At 61.2% G+C, this 20,559-nt stretch overlaps 1 protein-coding gene across 13 annotated transcripts in view; it reads left to right on the top strand.

Annotated features, from left to right (window-relative positions):
- Positions 1–20,559, top strand: part of ADGRB2 (adhesion G protein-coupled receptor B2) — a 37,340-nt gene extending 16,781 nt beyond the window's left edge. The window contains exons 3-31 of one of the 13 annotated variants that reach the window (XM_047793017.1): positions 2,871–2,954; positions 3,201–3,365; positions 4,512–4,676; positions 5,281–5,445; positions 5,532–5,699; positions 5,774–5,875; positions 6,023–6,129; positions 6,929–7,123; positions 7,301–7,369; positions 7,447–7,555; positions 7,846–8,182; positions 8,551–8,656; positions 8,834–8,877; positions 9,132–9,258; positions 9,704–9,807; positions 9,914–10,016; positions 10,715–10,865; positions 11,048–11,117; positions 11,509–11,575; positions 11,712–11,797; positions 12,103–12,201; positions 14,265–14,436; positions 14,745–14,840; positions 15,137–15,176; positions 15,847–16,463; positions 19,107–19,142; positions 19,417–19,512; positions 19,613–19,669; positions 20,069–20,559. In XM_047793017.1, coding sequence (XP_047648973.1) covers positions 2,871–2,954; positions 3,201–3,365; positions 4,512–4,676; positions 5,281–5,445; positions 5,532–5,699; positions 5,774–5,875; positions 6,023–6,129; positions 6,929–7,123; positions 7,301–7,369; positions 7,447–7,555; positions 7,846–8,182; positions 8,551–8,656; positions 8,834–8,877; positions 9,132–9,258; positions 9,704–9,807; positions 9,914–10,016; positions 10,715–10,865; positions 11,048–11,117; positions 11,509–11,575; positions 11,712–11,797; positions 12,103–12,201; positions 14,265–14,436; positions 14,745–14,840; positions 15,137–15,176; positions 15,847–16,463; positions 19,107–19,142; positions 19,417–19,512; positions 19,613–19,669; positions 20,069–20,254 — 3,923 coding nt within the window. In that variant the 3' untranslated portion in view covers positions 20,255–20,559. Of the gene's footprint in view, positions 1–2,870; positions 2,955–3,200; positions 3,366–4,511; positions 4,677–5,280; positions 5,446–5,531; positions 5,700–5,773; positions 5,876–6,022; positions 6,130–6,928; positions 7,124–7,300; positions 7,370–7,446; positions 7,556–7,845; positions 8,183–8,550; positions 8,657–8,833; positions 8,878–9,131; positions 9,259–9,703; positions 9,808–9,913; positions 10,017–10,714; positions 10,866–11,047; positions 11,118–11,508; positions 11,576–11,711; positions 11,798–12,102; positions 12,202–14,264; positions 14,437–14,744; positions 14,841–15,136; positions 15,177–15,846; positions 16,464–19,106; positions 19,143–19,413; positions 19,513–19,612; positions 19,670–20,068 lie in introns of those variants that run through there. The other 12 variants (XM_047793015.1, XM_047793028.1, XM_047793026.1 and 9 more) reach the window with 12 other exon arrangements.

Genomic DNA, 20,559 nt, shown 5'->3' with positions numbered 1-20,559 from the left:
GAGTTTGAGGACACCCCCCCCCCACACACACACACCATGGGATCTGTTCAGGAGGCAGGAAGCTGTACAGGAGTGAAGCACAGGGCAGCCAGGGACAATGCCTTGGGAGCAGCCATTCAGAGGTGGTTAATTAAGTCTGGGGGAGAAGGTGTTGTACTGTGCAAACAAGGACAAAGCATGGATGCCTGATGTTGGAAGCAGCCGGAAGTGAGACTGGTCAAGGAGGCTGGGAAGAGGAGCCAGAGAGGTAGCAGGAAGCCAGGAGAGTCAGGGAGGGGACCGTTTCAGGCTGGCAAGTCAGCAGGGCCAAATGCTGCCCAAGGGTCAAGCAGGACAAGGCCTGCAAAGTGTCCATAGGATTTAGCAACGAAGAGGGCGCGGAGGACTCTGTCAAAAACAGTTTCAGCCGAAAGATGTGGTCGGGAGCCAGACTGCAGTGGATTACCAAGCGAGGTGACATTTGAGCCAGGACGTGAGTGGCAGGTGAGAAACTGGAGTGCCAGCTGTGGACCACTCGTTAATGGCAAAGAGAAGCTGAGGGCAGCGGCCAGAGAAGGCAGGGAGGTCAAAGGAGGGCTCCCCCCACCACCAACGGAAGAGGCCCGGAGCGTTCCTGAGCAGCGTTCCTGAGCTGCGAGCGTTCCTGAGCCGCCACGAGAAGAATGCTGTCGAAATGCTGATGAGAGCGGGGATAATGGATGCTCCTGTGAAGGCGAAAGGAATAGGATGCAGCGCCGGCTGAGAGTCTGGCCTTTGTGAGGAGAAGGGCTGTAGGGAGGCTGGGAGTTGGAGAGGTGGGGCAAGAAGTCAGTGGAGGTTGGGGCGGGGGTGCTCTGGTGTTTTAGCTTCTGCTTTCTCGGTAAAGGATTTTGTTGCGGGGTGGGGGGGTTGGAGATGGGCTTGAGGATGGAGGTCAAGGTCTGGCACAGCCTGTGAGCTGGGGAATGGGGAAGGAAGGGAGCTCCGCGTGCCCGGCGGATTGCAGCCCTGAGTCTATTGTGGTGCCGGTTGGCACAGCTGTAGGTTTCTTCAGCAGACTGGGGGTGGGCGTGGAGAAGGCAGTTTGTCACAAGACTCCGGGGCTGGGAACTGGCTGAACGGGTGTGGTGGCAGGGCTGGGTGAGGGGATTCGGGAGCTGCCAGGCTTGGCACCAGCGCCTTCTCTGTGATCCTGGCAGAGTCAGGGCCCAAAGTGGGGCCAGGAGGGATGGCAGAAGCTGTTCAAAGGGAGGAGGCCCCAGCAGCTGAAAGGTGGTGGCACGTGAGGGCACAGAAGGGGTGGAGGTGGTCAGGGGAGGGGAGCTGGTGAAATCACCCAGGTAGTGACTGACTTCTGAACATTCTCTACATCTAAGCAGAGTGCTGAGGGCTCCACGGCCTCCTGTCTGGAGGCCTCAAGGTAGGGGGTATTTTGAGTATTGTCCTACAGAAGTCAGTAAACAGGGTCAGAGAGGCAGGGACATTTGCCCAAGGTCACACAGCTGGTCAGTGTCCACGCCCCATTTGGGACCAGGGTTGCCTGACTCGGAAGCTGTCCTGCGGGGGAGGTGGCGGTGAGGATCAGGGTTTCAGGGGTCGTGGAGGTTTCAGGGATGATGAAGATCAGGGCCTGGGACTGGTGGCTGGGGTGAAGGCAAGGGCCCAGAAATGGATGAGACCAGAAGCTTGGCTGAGCGGCAGCTCAGGTCCCCCCGGACAGCAGGTTTGCTCAGAGTGGCCACTCTTCACTCCGGGTCAGGAAGGGTGTTCTCTCAGACGCAGAGCCTGGTCTGGGCTGCAGGGGGCAGAAGGAGTACAGCCAGCCTTCTTGGGTTCCTTCAAACACAAAGTGCCTGTCTGGTGTGGACCTGGCTTCCAGAAACAGGAAGAGTGCCTGGAGGTGGGGGAGAGGAGTACCTTTTAGTCTAGGGACAGCACGAGCTGAGCCCTGTCCCAAAATGCAGTCCCGGGCCCACCTGCCCAGCTGCCTCTGCATGGGCTGGGTCTTCCTCTTCTGCACTCACGTCTGCCCTCATCTCCGCTACCCAGCCTATGGGAGAGGGCCTGATGAGCTCATGTCTGAGCACGAGGGCCTGGCTTTGGAGAATGGGAGCTCCCAGCCCCTCCTCCAGGGCTGGCGGTGCTTCCAAGGCCTAGACCAGACACATCCATCAGGGCAGCCAAGAGCCCGGTGAGGTGGGGGCTGAGGCTGCAGCAGCAGATCCCAGAACACCTGCAGCTCCCCGGCCACAGAGTGGTGGGGAGTAGGGTCTGTTGGATGGAGGCACCTACATTCTGCATTCTGGCCTGTGCCTCCAGGTCATAGTCTAGTGCTGCTTGGAGAGCAGAATCCAGGCCCCAGGCCCTGCCCCTGGCTTAGGCGGTGGTCGCAGCTGCTTATCTTGGCTGTTTGTCTGCCCTGGCAGTTAGCCCTGTGAGTGGAAAGAGCCTGGACTTCAGGCTTACCAAGCTGTGTGATCTTAGGTTACGTCCCCTCTCTGGTCCTCAGCTTTCTCATCTTTAAACAGAGCTTCCTACTTCCCAGGGGAGAGTTAAGGAGATCGGTATGGACAGCACTCAGCAGGAAGGCCTCTCAGAGCTCATTGATATGAGCGGCCACTCCTCTCCAGTGTCCCCCAGTCTGGCCGCGGAAAACATGAAAAAGTGGTCGTGCGGCCGTGGGTGAGCCCTGCGTGGCTTTCCGAGCTTCAGCTTCCTTATCCGTAGGATGGTGGGGCAGGGGCAGGGGCAGGACATGGTGTTCTCTCAGCGTCACCTGCAGTTGGTTCCGGACCCTCGGGCTGAGGGCGAGCAAGGCTGTCCGCTCTGCGCCACTCTGGCAGGACGGAGCTGGCCTCTGCTGAGCCCCTGCCACCACCTCCGTGTTCCAGGTGAGGAGCCGGAAGAGGAACCGAAGGTGAAAACCCAGTGGCCAAGGTCTGCAGATGAGCCTGGGCTATACATGGCACAGACAGGTAACCCGGGCCCGCCTCCCTTCCTCTGCGGCGGGGCCCGACTTTGTGGCGTCTGGTGGCATGTGTGTTTGGTGTGTCTGTGTCTATGTCCTGGAGCTCAGTCGTGTTTCTCTGCCATGTGAGGCCTGGGGCAGGGCTGGGTTGCCTCCGGAAGAGCCTCTCACTCGGGGTCAGGGTAGGAGGAGTCCCGTGAGACCGAGTCCCTGGGAGATGCCCCCTGCCGCCGACGCTGTCCCTCTCTTGTAGGCGACCCGGCGGCTGAGGAGTGGTCCCCGTGGAGCGTGTGTTCCCTGACGTGTGGGCAGGGCCTGCAGGTGCGGACCCGCTCCTGCGTGTCCTCCCCCTATGGGACCCTGTGCAGCGGGCCCCTGCGGGAGACCCGGCCCTGCAACAATTCAGCTACCTGCCCAGGTATGCCCGTCCTCCCCGCCCCGTCTGCCTGCAGGGTTGTCCTGCCTGAGCCTTGGGCAGGTTCATCTTCCAAAGATGGTCGGTTGCCTCCTCCTTTCATTCAGCAAACTTGACGGGCCCCCACAGCATGCCCAGCCGTGCACAGAGCACTGGTGACACAGATGAATCAGACCCAGTCCGGCACCAGCTGGCTTGGTTCTGGGCCTGTGTAGTACGTCCTGGTAATCAAGGCGGCATCTTTCTTTTTCCCCTCGCCGCCTGTGGGGTTCCCCATGTTCTGGCCACACCAGCACCTCTTGCGCTTTCCCACTGCTCTGCACTTTGTTCTCCTCCTGTCTCTTCCACCGCCACTTTGGATATTTGAATTCAGCCTGTCCTTCAAGATCTAAGACAAAAGCCACTTTTTAAAAAATGCAACTTTCTCTGGCCATCCCCTTCCTCCTCTGACACCGTATCCCACTCCCCAGGGAGCCTGCCCTAGACCCTGAAGCCTTTCTCAGTTGGCATGGAGTTGTTGAGAATGCGCATGTGCCTGCGGGGTGGGGGAACAGCCCGTCCTGCCCCTTGTGCCTAAGGGTGTGAAGTGGGGCCCAGGCCAGACGAGCTCCTCGCTGGGAATTTAGAGTAGGACTACTTGGGAAGGGGTCTTGGCAACTGGGGGTGTGCCCAGAGCTTGCAAAGGCTGGGGCAAAGCTGTGTTTCAGAACGTGAGCTCTGTGTCAGTGTCTATGTAGAGGGTCATGTCTGTCTGTCTGTCCATCCGCTTGGGGTTGGGTGGGGCATTCTTTTGCCCCAGGCCTGCCATGTTGGATTTTTGCTCTGGGTCTGGGGGTGGGGAGGGTGGGGGTGGGGCAAAGGGAAATATTAATTTCCTGGGCTTTCCTGTGCCCCCAGGAGAGGAGGACCCCTGGCTCCCCTCCTGGGTTGATTCTAGTCTCCCAGTCCGGTATCCACAGGTGGTATCCTGTGTGAGTTGGGACTTGAAGTCTGTGTCTTCAGCATCCCCTTAAAGGGCGGAGTCCTGGGGTCCAGGGCAGAGCCAATGAGGAGCAGCGGCAGAGCTGCCGGAGCTCCTGGTTGGTGGGTGGATGGGCAGTGGGCGGGGCCGAGGTGCCGCCCAGCCACAGGCCACGTGCTTCCTTGCAGTGCACGGCGTGTGGGAGGAGTGGGGGTCCTGGAGCCTGTGCTCCCGCAGCTGCGGGCGGGGGTCCCGGAGCCGGATGCGGACCTGCGTGCCCCCCCAGCACGGCGGCAAGGCCTGCGAGGGTCCCGAGCTGCAGACTAAGCTCTGCAGCATGGCTGCCTGCCCGGGTCAGTAGCACCCGTGGGCTTCCAGGCGGGCTGTCTAGCCGGGTGGGGTTGGGAGAGGGGCGGAAGTCAGGTCCAGTGCCCTGCCCCTGGGGGGGGGGGCATGAACTTTGACCAAGCATGGGGAGACTGACAAAGTCTACCTTTGGGCGTGGGAGGTGACTTGGCCCAATTTATCCTTGGAGTTGGCACCTGAGACCCATCCAAAGGGGGTTGCTTGCCAGTGCCCCTTCCCCTGAGCCTTTGCTTGTTGTTCATAAGACTTTCCGGCTCATGGCCAGCTGGCCTGTGAAGGGACACAAAGCTGGGCTTACCTGTGGGCAAAGATCAGAAGGTGGCCCCAGGCCCATTTCCCTAGACACAAGAGAGCGTGTGTCTCCATGCCAAGTGGAGAGGGGTTCTGTATTCCTGGAGCTGGTGGTGGGCAGGGAGGCCCAGGCACCACCAGCTCCCTTAGCCCCCCTTCAGCCACCCTTCTCCAGTGGGTCTGGCCTTGTTCAGGTCTGAATGCCTAGCAGGCTCTGACATCTCCTTGCAGTGCTCTGCCCCACCTGTCCCCACATACCCCTTGCTCAACAGCCACCCCTGCTTGTGTCTCCCCATGCAGTGGAAGGCCAGTGGCTAGAATGGGGTCCATGGGGCCCATGTTCCACGTCCTGTGCCAACGGGACCCAGCAACGCAGCAGGAAGTGCAGTGTGGCAGGCCCAGCGTGGGCCACGTGTACCGGGGCCCTCACTGACACCCGCGAGTGCGGCAACCTTGAGTGCCCGGGTGAGTGAGTGCGCAGCGCAGGGTGGGCAGGTGGCAGCCCTGGCCCAGGGGGCGCCTGGGGCCACTCACGCCCCTCCTCTCCGCAGCCACAGATGGCAAGTGGGGGCCGTGGAATGCGTGGAGCCTGTGTTCCAAGACATGTGACACAGGTTGGCAGCGCCGCTTCCGCATGTGCCAGGCCACGGGTGCTCAGGGCTACCCCTGCGAGGGCACCGGGGAGGAGGTGAAGCCCTGCAGTGAGAAGAGGTGTCCAGGTATGGCCCACCGGACCCTGGGGCTTGGGGGGCAAGTGCGTGGGCCTGGCTGAGCCTGTCCGCCGTACCCACAGCCTTCCATGAGATGTGCAGGGACGAGTACGTGATGCTGATGACGTGGAAGAAGGCGGCTGCTGGCGAGATCATCTACAACAAGTGCCCCCCCAACGCCTCAGGTGAGGGGCAGGTGGATCCCCCACCCCTGCCATGCTTGCTGCCCCCTACCGGGCCCCCAGTCTCTTTGAGCCTCCATCCTGAAGAGTGGAGTGAAGTGGAGGAGAGCTTGGCCCTGACACCCCTCCCTCGGTCCTGTCCCCCTGCAGGCTCTGCCAGCCGTCGCTGTCTCCTCAGTGCCCAGGGTGTGGCCTACTGGGGGCTGCCCAGCTTTGCCCGCTGCATCTCTCACGAGTACCGCTACCTGTATCTGTCAGTGAGTGCATCCTACTGAGCTGGAGGCGGGGAGACACGGGGTCTGTCCCAGACTCCAGTGGGAGTTAGGGGAGCTTGATGCCTTGACATGCATACTCTGCCCACTTTTGCCGGGCCATGCCTCTCCTTGTCTGGCAAACTCCTACACATCCCTCAGGGCCCGACTCTGGCGTGTCTTCCCTTATCTCTGGGACCTGCCTCTGTGCTCCTCCAGCTCCTGGAGCTTCTCAGTCATTAGGTGATCTGAGTCCTCATCACAATATCTGTCCTGTTAGACTGGGAAGCTCCTTGAAGGCAGGGACAAAGTTGAAATTATTTCTACGTCCCCAGGGCCTAGCTCAGGGCCTGCCGTGGGGTAAGAATGCTGCCAGCAAATGTGGCATGTGTGTACTTGTCTGAATGTAACTGGTATTTGCTGTGTTTGTGCTTGGAGCTTGTGTTTGAGAACGAGAGAGAGAGAGACAGAGACAGAGAGGACGCATTACTTTCTGGCGTGTCATGACCCCCCTGGATTAGGGAGGTGCCTTGTCCCCGAACTGTGCTTATCATCTTTGATATGTATATCTGAGCTCCTTTCTTCTCTAGCTGTTTCTATTTCGGTCTTTTTGTAAGTATCTTTGGGGATTCTCTCTCTTCATGGGTCTCTTTCTTAGATTCTGTCTCCCTCTGAGCCCTTTTGAGCATCTCTGTCTGACCTTTTCCCTCTGGATGCAAGGGGTGGGTGGATTGGAGTGGGATGGGCCAGGGACTGGTTCCAGCTCTTGACACTTTGGTGACAGCAGGCCTCCTGTCACCTGCAGCTTCGGGAGCACCTGGCCAAAGGGCAGCGCATGCTGGCGGGCGAGGGCATGTCGCAAGTGGTGCGCAGCCTGCAGGAGCTCCTGGCCCGGCGCACCTACTACAGTGGGGACCTGCTTTTCTCCGTGGACATTCTGAGGAATGTCACCGACACCTTCAAGAGGGCCACCTATGTGCCCTCGGCTGATGATGTGCAGGTACCATTCTGCCCCATCAAGAGGAAGGAGGGCTGAAGGTTCAGAAGCCCTGGATCGAAGCCAGAGGCCAGGCTCCCATCGCAGAGTCTTCTGGGGGCAGCAAGTGGGGCCGTGGTGGGGAAGGAAGCTACTGTCCCTGGGGCTGGGACCTACTGACACCCACTGCTCTCTCCCCAGCGCTTCTTCCAGGTAGTGAGCTTCATGGTGGATGCAGAGAACAAGGACAAGTGGGACGATGCTCAGCAGGTGAGAGGCTGGGCTTCCAGGCTTCCTCCCCCATGACCCACCCCTGCCTTGGCCCCTTACATGCTCTCTGTCCCCAGGTGTCCCCTGGCTCTGTGCACCTGCTCCGTGTTGTGGAGGACTTCATTCACCTGGTGGGCGATGCTCTCAAGGCCTTCCAGAGCTCTCTGATTGTCACGGATAACCTGGGTACAAGGAGGCAGGCAGGGGAGGGCTGCTGGATGTGGCCAAACCCGGGCTCCCATGGAGGAGGGATGATTTCTGAGGGCTCTTCCTCTTTTCCTCTCTCTCCTTCTCTGGGCCCTGTCTCTCCTCTTCTAACCCCTTCTTTGTGTCCCTCTCTCCGTGTCTCTCCCTGTACCCACTTCTGTGTTTGTACCAACCTTGGTGTCTGCACCTGCCTTCCCGCTGACTCCCCGACACCTCTCTTTTCCCTCGTGACTGTCCCCTCTGTTTCTGCCTCCGTCTCGCCCCCGCAGTGATCAGCATTCAGCGCGAGCCCGTCTCGGCTGTGTCCAGCGACATCACATTCCCCATGCGGGGCCGCCGGGGCATGAAGGATTGGGTGAGGCACTCAGAGGACCGCCTCTTCCTCCCCAAGGAGGTGCTCAGCCTCTCCTCCCCAGGGAAGCCGGCCGCATCTGCATCAGGGGCAGCAGGCAGCCTGGGCAGGGGGAGAGGCCCAGGAACCGTGCCTCCTGGCCCAGGCCACTCCCACCAGCGCCTCCTCCCTGCGGACCCTGAAGAGGCCTCCTCCTACTTTGTGATTGGTGCTGTGCTCTACCGCACCCTTGGCCTCATCCTGCCCCCTCCCAGGTGAGTCCCTGGGAGGGGTGGATGGGGGGCAGCTGAGGGTCCTGGGAGGCCTGGGTAAGGGAAGGAGGGCTGGACCTGAGCTGGCCACGGAGAGATCCATCTGCAGCCTCGGGGACTCCCTCGCCTGGCTCTGGACACAGGTGCTTCTCGAAGACCTGTGCGCAGCTCTCAGAGGCCCAGGGGGGATCCTGGGGGTGTTGGCCTGAGCTCTGGACCTCACCCAATGTCCTGGGCCCCACTGAACTCTAGGCCTTCCCTGGCCTTGGCCCCACGGTAGCCTCCTCCTCCCGATCCAAAAGCACCTTCAGGGTTCCTGACTGGGTCCGAGCACCTGCTGGCAGGAGCTGACCTCAGGCTCTGTCCCCCAGGCCCCCACTGGCTGTCACATCCAGGGTGATGACAGTGACCGTGCGGCCCCCCACGCAGCCGCCAGCTGAGCCCCTCATCACAGTGGAGCTCTCCTACATCATCAACGTGAGTGGGGGCCCTGGGTAGACCCCAGCAAGGGCAGCCAAAGGCCTGTCTGAGGGGGAGGTCATCTGCCCTGACAGTAGGCTGACCTGGGTGGGGCCTGCCATGGCAGGCAGGTCGGGTGATGGTCAGAGGCTGAGCGCCCCACCGCCCACTGCACCCACGTCTTCTGTTCCCCAGGGCACCACGGATCCCCACTGTGCCAGCTGGGACTACTCCAGAGCGTGAGTTGGGCAAGGGCTCTCTGTGGGGAAGGGCTGCTCCCTCAGGAGGGGACGTTCTGCCTGGAAGCCCAGAGGGAGGGTTCCTTGTCGCTATCCTTGGCCTGAGGGATCCAGGGCAAGTCCTGGGCCTCCCATGGCCTGTCTCTTGGTTGTGGCCTTGCCCTGGGTCTTACCAGTCCCTGGGAAGTGGCCAGCACTGGGGGTAGGGCTGCAGAGCTGGGCTGGGGCTCACTCCCCCTTTCCCCCTACCCAAGAGACGCCAGCTCAGGGGACTGGGACACCGAGAGCTGCCAGACCCTGGAGACCCAGGCAGCCCACACCCGCTGCCAGTGCCAGCACCTGTCCACATTTGCTGTGCTGGCCCAGCCACCCAAGGACCTGGTGAGTGGGAGGGAAGGGCTGGGCTGGGCAGGAGAGGAGGCACCTGGATTGCCAGCGGCCATCTGCGATGGTGTTGGCGGGGACCTAGGTGGTCCCACGTGGCGTCTGAGTAGGTGTACTTGTGGGCTTGCACGTGGAAGTCTGTGCCCCCTGGGATGGTGCTCCCAGCGATGACATGCAGGGTGTGTGGCAGCAGGCGATTGCATGCACGTATGCACACGTGTGGCTAGTTGTGTGCAGAAGAATGTGGGTGACAGCATAAATATACATCCATGTATGTGACTGGGTCTGCTCCGTGCGTGTGTGAATGCCATCATGGTGAGTCCCTTTCTGTGCATGAGTGTGAGACAGGGGCAGGTGCAGTCTTTCCTAGACAGGATGCGGGGAGGGCGAGGGCACCCCTGCAGTTGCCCTTTCCCAATAACTCTCTGACCCTCTACCCCAGACCCTGGAGCTGGCCGGCTCCCCCTCTGTCCCTCTTGTGATCGGCTGTGCTGTGTCCTGCATGGCGCTGCTCACCCTCCTTGCCATCTATGCTGCCTTCTGGAGGTAGGTGGGATGCCCGGTGCGGGGGAGGGCCGGGCGGGAGGTGGCCGGCCACCACAGATTGGACAGGACAGCCAGCTCCCTGTCTCTGCCCACCGTTCCCTCCCAGGTTCATAAAATCTGAACGCTCCATCATCTTGCTGAACTTCTGCCTGTCCATTCTGGCATCCAACATCCTGATCCTTGTGGGCCAGTCGCGGGTGCTGAGCAAGGCAGGTGCAGGCTCACAGGGGTGCCGGGGTGTGAGACTGGGGTGAAGGTGGGAGGGCAGAGGGTGTTTGCAGGTGCCAGTGCGTGTATTCGTGTGTATGAAACTTAGGTGACAATGTGTGTTGGCGCCGGAGCCGGGTGTTGGGTGAGGGTGTGCGGGGGCGACTATGTGTGTGAGCACACACGAGGGCATTGGAGAGGGGGCATGTGTACTTCAGTGACGGATGTCTGTGTACATCTGTGAGCGTGTATGTGAGCCGAGCGCCTGTGTTCACATGTGTTGGGTGGTATCTGCAGCCACGTGGAGCCCAAGCAAAGCCTCTTACCTGTATCTGATCTAACAGTGCTGGCTGTGCCTCGTGCACCTTCGGCCTTCCGTGCATAGTGCCAGGTGCCAGGCGCCAGGCCTGCCCGGCTGTGACGTAGCAGGTGCTCCAGTTTGCCCCTTCCCTGCCAGCCCCGTCTGCGCGTGGGCAGCCTGCCCGCCCGCCTCCTGGATGCCGAATGCCATGTGCATGTCACCGGGCCTGTGTCGTGCTGTGTGTGGGTGCAGGAAGACGGGGGTGCCTGGCAGGGCTCTGTAGGGGGTGGAGCTCGGGTGGGCAGCCGTGGCAGCGCCCAGTGGCGGGCGTGGGAAGCCTGGCGCCTCCTCCCCGGGCAGCTGCTCAGGGCCACACCCGCCCTCTCCCTCTCCCTGCAGGGCGTGTGCACCATGACAGCCGCCTTCCTGCACTTCTTCTTCCTCTCGTCCTTTTGCTGGGTGCTCACGGAGGCCTGGCAATCCTACCTGGCTGTCATTGGACGGATGCGCACCCGCCTTGTCCGCAAGCGCTTTCTCTGCCTGGGCTGGGGTGAGCAGGGCCCAGGCTGGACCCTGTCACTGGGCCTTGGGGGGCAGGGGAAGCCAGTAGACATTCAGCTTTGGCCCTGGTCCCACTCTTTGGGCACAGGGGTCAGCTGGGCTGGGGGTCTGGGAGGATGAGGGACCCCGAGGACGGGCGGCCATCTCACTCTGGGTCCTCCGCTCCCCCAGGTCTGCCTGCCCTGGTGGTGGCTGTGTCTGTCGGCTTTACCCGCACCAAAGGATACGGTACATCTAGCTAGTACGTGGGCCTCCCGGGGAGAGCGGGGGTTGGGGGGTGGTTAGTGGACCTGATAGGGCTCTGGGCTTCTCAGCCTGCCCTCCTGGCCCATGCCTGCTGTGGGACTTTGGGCAAATTCTCCCCATCTCTGAGTCTCAGTTTCCCTGATTGTAAACGGATGTGTTGGGATTGGATAGTCTCAGAACCATTTAGCTCAGGGATCAGCCTTATTTGACCCCGGGGATAGCCCCAGGGCTTGGGTCAGAGGGGAGATGGAGGCTCACTCTCACCCTGTCCGGGTCCTGGCCCCAGGCGGGGTGGGACCTGGTCACTCAGGGAGCACCGAGGGATGGAGTTTGAGGGTGAGAGCGCGCCCACTGGGAGTCTGATACCCCGTTTCCCCCCACCCCAGCTGCTGGCTCTCTCTGGAGGGTGGCCTGCTTTATGCCTTTGTGGGCCCTGCGGCTGTCATTGTCCTGGTATGTGCCCCTTCGGTGTCCTGGGAGGGGCGGGGCCAAGGGGAGGGGCATCTGCCTCCTCCCCCAGGGCTTCCCTGCCAGGAGGGCCCCTGGTGATCCTGTCCCCCCCCCACCCCGACCCCTTCACCTGCCCCAGGTGAACATGCTCATTGGAATCATCGTCTTCAATAAGCTCATGGCTCGCGATGGCATCTCAGACAAGTCCAAGAAGCAGAGGGCCGGGTAAGGGGACAGGGGTCTCTGTGACGCGGCCTCGTGGGACGTGATGTAGGGAGGGAGGGCCGAGGCCACTCTTGGAGGCTCAGGGCCTGATGGTGTGACCGGGGCTCCCTGACCTCGGTGCATCAAGGGTGCAGGCAAGGTGGGCACCTGGTGTGCTCGGCTGCAGCCCCTCGCCCACCCTAACCCGCCTCTCTCTCTCTCATCTGCCCTCCCCCTCCCACCCCACTCGGGGCTCATGCTGCCCCATCTCCTCCCACTTCCCATGTGTCTCCCCCCTTCTCCCATGTCTGTGGCGCCCCCCCGAGGTCGGAGCGGTGCCCCTGGGCCAGCCTGCTCCTCCCCTGCTCAGCGTGTGGAGCGGTCCCCAGCCCCCTGCTCAGCTCAGCCTCGGCCAGGAACGCCATGTTAGTTGTGCCCCTGCGGGGAAAGGGGGGGCGGGCAGGGGCTAAAGAAGGGGGGGCAGTGGCCGTGGTGGGGGGAGGAGGGATGTCAGCCCAGTGTCCCGGAGAGCTGGCCTTGCCCATTGCCACGCGCTCTCAAGGGCTGGGCATTGTGGTGGCGAAGGGGCCCCAGGGAGCGAATGTCTGTGCCTTTCAGAAAATGCTAGATTCCTGTGCCCACCCCTTGCTCCCCGCCCCGTTTCCCCCCCCCACCCCCACCCTGGCTTATGTTTTATCCAGGCACAGCCACGCACTCCTTCCTCCAGCCCCAGCCTACAGAGGCTCATAGAATCTTCAGCCCTTAGAATTTTCGAGCCCATAGAACCTTAGAATTAGAACGATAGAATCTTAGAATAAGACAATCAGAAGCTAAGAATGTTAGAATGAGTGAATCATAGAGTCTTGTCATCTGTCATAGAATCTGAGACGTAGAATTTCAGAGGCATTGAATCTCACAATCACTTGGAGGACAGAATCTTGGAGGTAGGGAATTATTTCACCGAGATGTCCCCTGGCAGCTGCGACTCTTAAAATCCCAGACGCACAAGAGTAGAATGAATGCGTGAACCCACCAAGGCTTCAGGCCCAACCGTCCCCACCTCCACAGGGCCGGAAAGCCATCTGAGCCTCCCTGACCCAGTGGGAGCCCAACTTCGTCTTGCACACCTCTAGAGTCAGGGAGCTCCCTGCCTTGGGGAGGCGGCTGGCCCCATCTCTGGAAGCTCCATGTGGGCGAACGCTCCCTCGCACTTGGGCTGCCATCTGCCTCTGACCCAGTCTCTCAGGGCGAGCAGTTAAAAGCTTGGTCTCAAGAGGTGGCCAGGTTGGGTTTGCATCCCGCTCTGTCTCTGTCTGTGCAGCTGGGCACACTAACGTCCTCATCTGTGAATTGGGATAATAATCCCCATGCCTGTTTGTTGGAGTTGTTTTGGTCACAGTGTGACTAATGTGTGTAAAATGTTCGCTGTGGGGCCTGGCAGAGGATTGGTGGCTAATCTTTGGTAGCTCTTCTGACTGTCGTGAGGTCCTCTCTTTAGTCTTGGCTCTGCCCCCAGGGGCTGTGGAGACCACTGTGCCTGCCCCCTGCCAGGCTCAACAGCCCCAGACCGCTCTTCTGAGGGCAGATCTTGGCCCCCTGCCTGTGTCTCTGCTTTGTCCAGAGCTGTGCAAACCCCTGTCTGACTCTCCCACTGGCAGTGTTCATGAGACAGGGTGGGTTGGGTGTGGCACCTGGCCCAGTAGGGCAAGTCTGCCTTACTGTGCCCTCGTGGGTTGGTACTGGTACACGGATGCCAGGGCCTCTCTGCCCTTTTCCCTCTGTCCTCCTTTGTCAAGGAGGCAGGGTATGTGTGGGTTTGGCCCTGACCCTGGCTTTGAGCGTCTGCCCCAGCCACAATCTTTCTGCCCAGGGGCTCTGAGCAGCCCCTGGGAGCTTGGCATCTCCTCCTTGGGCAGCCAAGGGGGAGGAGCCTCTGCCGCCGTGGCCCCCATCTTCTCCCTAAAGATTTGTGCTTTGTGATGTGCGTCCTCCGTCCTCTCTGCCTGTTTAATCTTCCTGTGCGTCTCTGCCCATCTCCTTCCCTCTCGCTATGTCTGTCGTCTCCCTTCGTCTCTCTCCCTCTCCTCCCCTCCCAGAGTCTCGGGGGAGGCAGCCCCGGCCTGCGCTTCTGTGCACATTGGGGCTGAAACTCACAGCATCTGTAGCTGTCTGCCTCCTCCTCTCCCACTGTTTCTTTCCACCTTCTCCATCTCTGTCCCCTGATGCTGCCTCTGGCTCTGGCTCAGTCCCACTGTGTCCCTGTCTGTCTCTCCCACTTCTCCCGGTCCCCCAGTTTTCTGCTGTCTGTCTTCGTTCTGTTTCTCTGCCTCCCACACCTCAGCCCCTCTCTGCTTGGGGATGTTACTGAGGTCTTGACATTTGGGGCCCTGCCGGGTTGGGGCAGCTTCAGGGCCCCCGGCTGCCTGCGGGCCCAGGCTCAGCCCTGTCCCCTGGAGCCACTCTGACAGACCCTCTGCCTCGTCCGCAGGGCCTCGCTCTGGAGCTCCTGCGTGGTGCTGCCCCTGCTGGCGCTCACCTGGATGTCCGCTGTCCTGGCCATGACAGACCGCCGCTCCGTCCTCTTCCAGGCCCTCTTTGCTGTCTTCAACTCTGCGCAGGGCTTTGTCATCACGGCTGTGCACTGCTTCCTGCGCCGAGAGGTGGGCTGGGCCTCTCCTGCCCCTGTCCGCCCCCAACCACGCTGGTCCCTCGCTTCTCCCCACTGCACAGATGGGGAAGATTGAGGCCCCGACCAGGCCCCGAGCTGGGCATCCCTTGCTGTGGAAGCTGATAGCCTGAGCAGCCTTGACCTCGGCCTCTGCCTCCTGGGGCTCCTTCTCCCCTTTGCTAGGCTGGATGCGCTTCTTTCCTTCCACACCCGCCTGGGTGCCTGGGGTGGGAGGCGGAGCCAGCTGTGGCCAGGGGCCCTGTGGTGGCCTCAGGCCCAGCGGGCACCTGCCGCCCCCAGGTCCAGGATGTGGTGAAGTGCCAGATGGGCGTGTGCCGGGCCGATGAGAGTGAAGACTCCCCCGACTCATGTAAGAACGGGCAGCTGCAGATCCTGGTGAGTGAGGAGGCCTGGGCAGGGCACAGGTGGGTTCTGGGTGCCACCTCCAGCCCACTGCCCTAGACCCCTCACCTTCCCCATCCATGGCAGGGAAGGGACAGAGACCAGGTTTGATTCAGGCTCAGCCACTGACAGCTGGGGCTGGCAGAGACCATGCCTGGGGCCCCTCTGCTCTTGTGGGCAGTGTGCTGTGGACGAAGCCTCTGGGGTGGGTGGGGGAGGCTGAGTGCCCCCCACTCTGTGATACATGGATTCTCTCTTTGCCTATCTTTTCTCTCCCTCTCTGCCTATAGTCAGACTTTGAAAAAGATGTGGATCTGGCTTGTCAGACAGGTGAGTGTGCCAGGGCAGAGCCAAGAATGGCCCCAGAGAATGGCGAGAAGGGGGGGCCCCAGCCCCATCATGGGAGGCCCTGACAGGGGTCTGGCTGCTGGGTCCAGCTGTAGAGGCAGACAGCCCTGGGTTGGCTGTGAACACCCCTCGCTGTAGGACTTTGCTCAAAGAGCATGCCCCTGGAGTCTCTGAACTCACCTGTATGGGAGAGACGGCTGTCCTTCGGGGGAGGGGGGCGGTGGGAGCCTTCAGTGAATTAGGGGATATCAAGTGCCTGGCAGGGTGCTCGGCGCAAAGGGGCTGCTCTATCTTTGTGTCCATTCCATGATTCTTACCAGCATCTCCTTCAAGTTCTGCCTCCTGGGGAGGAGCTGCCCAGGGAGCGGGGAGGAGCAAGGCCCTTTGGCAGCCTTGGAGCTGTGGGGTCAGAGGTCAGGACCTGCACCCAGGCCCTGTGGGAGCTGGGCCTTGGCTCTGTTCCTGGTCCTGCCTTCCTGGGAGCCTCTGGGATAGCCTCCTTCTCAACGCCTGTGCTAACCGCGTGCCATCACTCCAGGTGCCCTTTCTCCCGCCGTCCAAGCTCAGAGGCTTGGTGCCTGCCTGGCCTGGGCAAGGGCATCTGGGGGCGTCTTCCTCCCCCGGACTTACCTCCTTCCACTCCCGCCCCCAGTGCTGTTCAAGGAAGTCAACACTTGCAACCCATCCACCATCACGGGCACCCTGTCCCGCCTGTCTCTGGACGAGGACGAGGAGCCCAAGTCCTGCCTCGTGGGTCCCGAGGGCAGCCTCAGCTTCTCGCCACTGCCTGGCAATATCCTGGTGCCCATGGCAGCCTCGCCGGGGCTGGGGGAGCCCCCGCCCCCCCAGGAGGCCAACCCCGTGTACATGTGTGGGGAGGGCGGCCTGCGGCAGCTGGACCTCACGTGGCTGCGGCCGGCCGAGCCAGGCTCCGAGGGGGACTACATGGTGCTGCCCCGGAGGACTCTGAGCCTGCAGCCCGGCGCGGGCGGAGGTGGCGAGGATCCCTCGCGGGCTCGGCCCGAGGGCACCCCTCGACGGGCCGCCAAGGCGCTGACCCACACCGAAGGCTACCCCAGCTTCCTGTCTGTGGACCACTCGGGCCTGGGGCTGGGCCCTGCCTATGGGTCTCTACAGAACCCCTACGGGATGACCTTCCAACCGCCCCCGCCAACACCCAGTGCCCGCCAAGTGCCCGAGCCAGGGGAACGCAGCCGGACCATGCCCCGCACCGTGCCCGGCTCCACCATGAAGCTGGGCTCCCTGGAGGTGAGGGGCTGTCAGCAGGACTTGGGGGTGGGACCCCTGCCCTGTGTGCCTGAGTCTGTCTGAGTCTCAGGCAGCAGCTGGGAAGGGACAGCTGGCAACTCCTGCACAAAGTCCTGGGGAGCATACCCGCTGGGCATTTCTCCTCCCTTCGTGCCCACTGCGGCTCCAAGGGGATCCTGGCTTCTCTGAGCTCCTCAAATGGGCTTGGACCCCACGTGCTGAGGGTGCCTGCTCACGCTTGCCTTTGTGCCTGCTTTGGGGTGACTGGTTAGGATGGGCCCTCCTTTAAGGGGCCTGTGGCTGAGGCCAGGTGCTGTATTGCTAGGGAAGCCTCATCGCCAGAGCCGAGCACCTGGCCTCCGGGCCCCGCAGACCTGAGTTGGGATCTGGGCGCTGCTGGCAAGCGGTGAGATCAGGAGCATTATCTCCCCACTGAGACCCTTCGCCTTAATCTCTCTGAGCCTCAGTTTCCTCCTTTGTAAAGTGGGGAATGTAGCAGCCTCTTGGTAGACTCGTGGCGAGGACTAATGGACTAGTGTTAACTCATTTATCTCTGTGTGGAGCAGATGGAAAGTGCTAGATAATTGGGGATTGCTGCTGCCATCAGCCCCTAGCACTGCCTATAGGCCTGTGTAATTGCCCCCGTCTTCTTGAGCAAATGTAAGCCCCTCTCTTTCCCTGCCTGTGTGTTTTCTGTGGCTCCCCCACCTTCTCTCTGGCCTCCTTAGGCCTGTTCCCTGCAGGGGATCAGTGGCAGCAAGCAAGTGGTGGTGGCCTCCTGTAGACCTCTAGAATATTCTAGAACTTTCCTTAGAGGGATGCAGGGGGGGGGGAGATGAGGAAAGGGGCAGGAGTCACAGCTCAGACACCATTGGCTGCTCACGTTCGGCCCCAGAAACCTGCTCCCCATCCTCCGCACAGAGAAAACTAAGTTAGCAGCTAGAAGGTTTGCAAGCTTAGTTTTTCTCCCAAAATGTGTCTTGAACATTTGGTGCCTGCTCCTGCCGCAGATGGCAGAAACAGGAAGGCATCACAAAGACAGAAAACGCGACACAGGCACCGGGGAGGGGAGTGCTCAGCGTGGCAGGTTTTGTTCTGTGGACACCTGCCCATGCTTGGGCCACCGAAGAGGGGCCAGCGCTGGGCTCCTTGTGTGGGAGGTAGCAATAAACGTGGCAGCATCTTAAGAGGGTCAAGAATGACGTCCAGAATTCTGGTGTGGGCAAGTGTGATAGAGCAGTGGAACTTGGAGTCTGTTTAGTCGGGCATAGCCATGTGTACATGCCCATGGGCATCAGGGAGCAGGTAGAGGCATCCCGCTGCCTCCAGAAAGTACAGTGTGGCCGGTAACAGAGGGGACACGTGTGCACATGGTGAAGGGCAGGGGAGGGTCCAGGGCAGAGCGAGAAGGGCCTCGAGTTGCAGAAGCCGGGTTGGTTGGTGGAGAAAGAGCAAGCAGGGAGGTGGAAGGACCTGGGGAGGGGGGTCACAGATGCCAGTGAGTGTGGGTGCAGGCCGGGGACTTGGGAGGTCTAGGTGATGGTTTTGGGGGCATCCTTGAAGCCCATGGGACCAGTCCTTCTTCTCCATGGACTTCAGTTTCCCCAGTGTTAACTGGCAAAAGTTGGTCTGTGGTCTGGTGCTCCCGGGCCAACATTCTGACTCCAAGGCCTCCCTCTCCAGCCTCACTGGAGGCTTTGTAGGGTGCTGGGGCCTTAAAGGTGACCTTGGGTAAGTGAGGGCCAGGAGAGGCGTGAAGGAGGGAGGCCAGGGAGGCAGGGCCAAGTTCAGCAGGAAAAGGAGCAGGATGTGGTCCAAGGTAGGTTTCTGTAACCCTGCGTCCTCTATTTGCAGGACAAGCGGAGGTTTCCAGGGAGAGAGGAGCCTGTTGGTGGCAGAGAGGATGGGGCAAGATTGGGCAGGACAGAGGGGTAGAATTCAGGGCTCAGAGGAAGGAGGGTCTGCCCTGTGATGCCCTGGGGGATCTGTGTCCTTGCCACGTTGGAAGTCTGCATGGCGACATGTGGCCTTTGTGTCGTCAAGCTCTACGCTTGTGTCAGCTTGTGTGCCCCTGGTGGGCGTCTGCCTCAGGCTGTGGCACGTGTATGTGTGGCAGGGGTGGCAGAGATTGTGGGCCTGGGGCCTGAGCCACGGGCCTGTGGCGATGTGGCATCTTGGTGTCTCCTTTCCCAGGCCCCAACCTCGTTTCCACAGCCTCAACGGCTGCCCTTTAGGGATTCCTAACTCCTGGGCCTGAATTGGGGGAAGATGCAGTGGGCAGGTCCGGGGGACCAGATTTTCCATCTCCTAAAGCCCCTGCACGTGGTAAAAAATGTCCTTCTCAGAGTTCCCGTCGTGTCGCAGTGGAAATGAATCTGACCAGCAACCATGAGGTTGCAGGTTCAATCCCTGGCCTCGCTCAATGGGTTAAGTATCCAGCATTGCCATGAGCTGTGGTGTAGGTCGCAGACGCGGCTTGCATCTGGCATGGCTGTGGCTGTGGCACAGGCTGGCAGCTACAGCTCTGATTAGACCCCTAGCCTGGGAACGTCCATATGCCGCAGGTGTGGCCCTAAAAAGACAAAGGACAAAAAAAAAAAAAATTTCCTTCTCTTTCACTGTCTCCTTGTTGCTCTTTCCCAGAGAAAGAAGTTACGGTATTCAGACTTGGACTTTGAGGTGAGTGCTACAGTGTGTGTGTGTGTGTGTTGGGTTTTTGGGGTGGGGATTGGGGTTTGTGTCCCTGGAGGGTCCCCTCCTAAAATCAGCTCAAGCCCTGGTGAAGAGTCTGCCCCCACGACATCCCCTCACCGCCCAAGCCCGTAGCTCTGTGGGGAGGAGGAAGAGCCAGGCCTTGTCCCGGAGGGGCCAGCAGCAGGCAGGGATGTGGGGACCCAGGATGCCGAGTGCCCTGCACGGAGCTCCGCCTCTGACACCCCGTGGCTCCCAGAAGGTGATGCACACCCGGAAACGGCACTCGGAACTCTACCACGAGCTCAACCAGAAATTCCACACTTTCGACCGCTACCGCAGCCAGTCCACGGCCAAGGTGAGGGCTCCGCTGGCGACTGCCCCTGCCCTGAAGCTCAGGGCCTGAGTCGGCGCAGTGGCCCCTGGGGTCCGACCCTGACCCACGGCCCCCGTTGCAGAGGGAGAAGCGGTGGAGTGTGTCCTCGGGTGGGGCGGCCGATCGGAGCGTGGCCAGCGTAAGTGCCCCCGGCCGGGTGGGGGTGAGGTGAGCTCCGAGGCCCTTGTTCCCTCCCCGCCCTCTTCCCTGGCCTAGACCACCCCAGCCCGCCGCACCAAGGGCCTGCCCGTGGCATAAGTGACAGCCTGGGGTTTTCAGGAGGTTGGGGGCTGTTGGTGGGAGGTTCCACCAGGATCTTGAGACAGTCTCAGGAGGCCACCCTGAGTCTAGGGATCAGGAACCCAGCCCTGAAGCCAAGCAGATCCAGATTTGAACCCACTGTGGCATTTGATGGCTGAGTACCTTTGGGCCTCACCAGCCCTCCCCGGGCCTCCTCAGTTTGTTCCACTGTGCAGTGAGTGAGCCCCTATTGGCCCATCTCCACGGGCCCTTCCCGCTCCCCCCCGCCCCCCCGCAGGAGAAGCCTAGCCCAGGGGAGCGTCCTGGCTTATCCCAACAACGGCGACATCAGAGCTGGAGCACCTTCAAGTCTATGACGCTGGGCTCACTGCCCCCCAAGCCCCGAGAACGGCTGGCCCTGCACCGGGCCACCGCCTGGGAGCCCACAGAACCACCCGATGGCGACTTCCAGACAGAAGTGTGAGTGCCACGCCGGACTGCCCACTGCGTATATAAATATATATATCTCTCTATTTTCACACTCCACTTTGGAACTACCCAGGAGCCAGCGCCCCCTCCCCTTTCCCGAGGGCTGGGCAGGGAGGCACAGTGGACTCAGCCGGGCTGGGGGAGCCAGACACAGCGTGGCCAGGGGGGCCAGGGCCCTTCCCTATTTCTCAGAGGCCTCTCAGCCCCTAGAGCCCCCTCTTCGCCCCCGGCCTGTCTGTCCCTGTCCCGGCTGGGGATGGGGGAGGGGAACTTTGTTGGGAATAAACTTCACTCTGTGGA

This window comes from Phacochoerus africanus, chromosome 8, assembly GCF_016906955.1.
Source record: "Phacochoerus africanus isolate WHEZ1 chromosome 8, ROS_Pafr_v1, whole genome shotgun sequence".
In the NCBI taxonomy this organism is placed as follows: Eukaryota; Metazoa; Chordata; class Mammalia; order Artiodactyla; family Suidae; genus Phacochoerus; species Phacochoerus africanus.
This window is presented reverse-complemented; position numbering and strand designations above follow the sequence as displayed.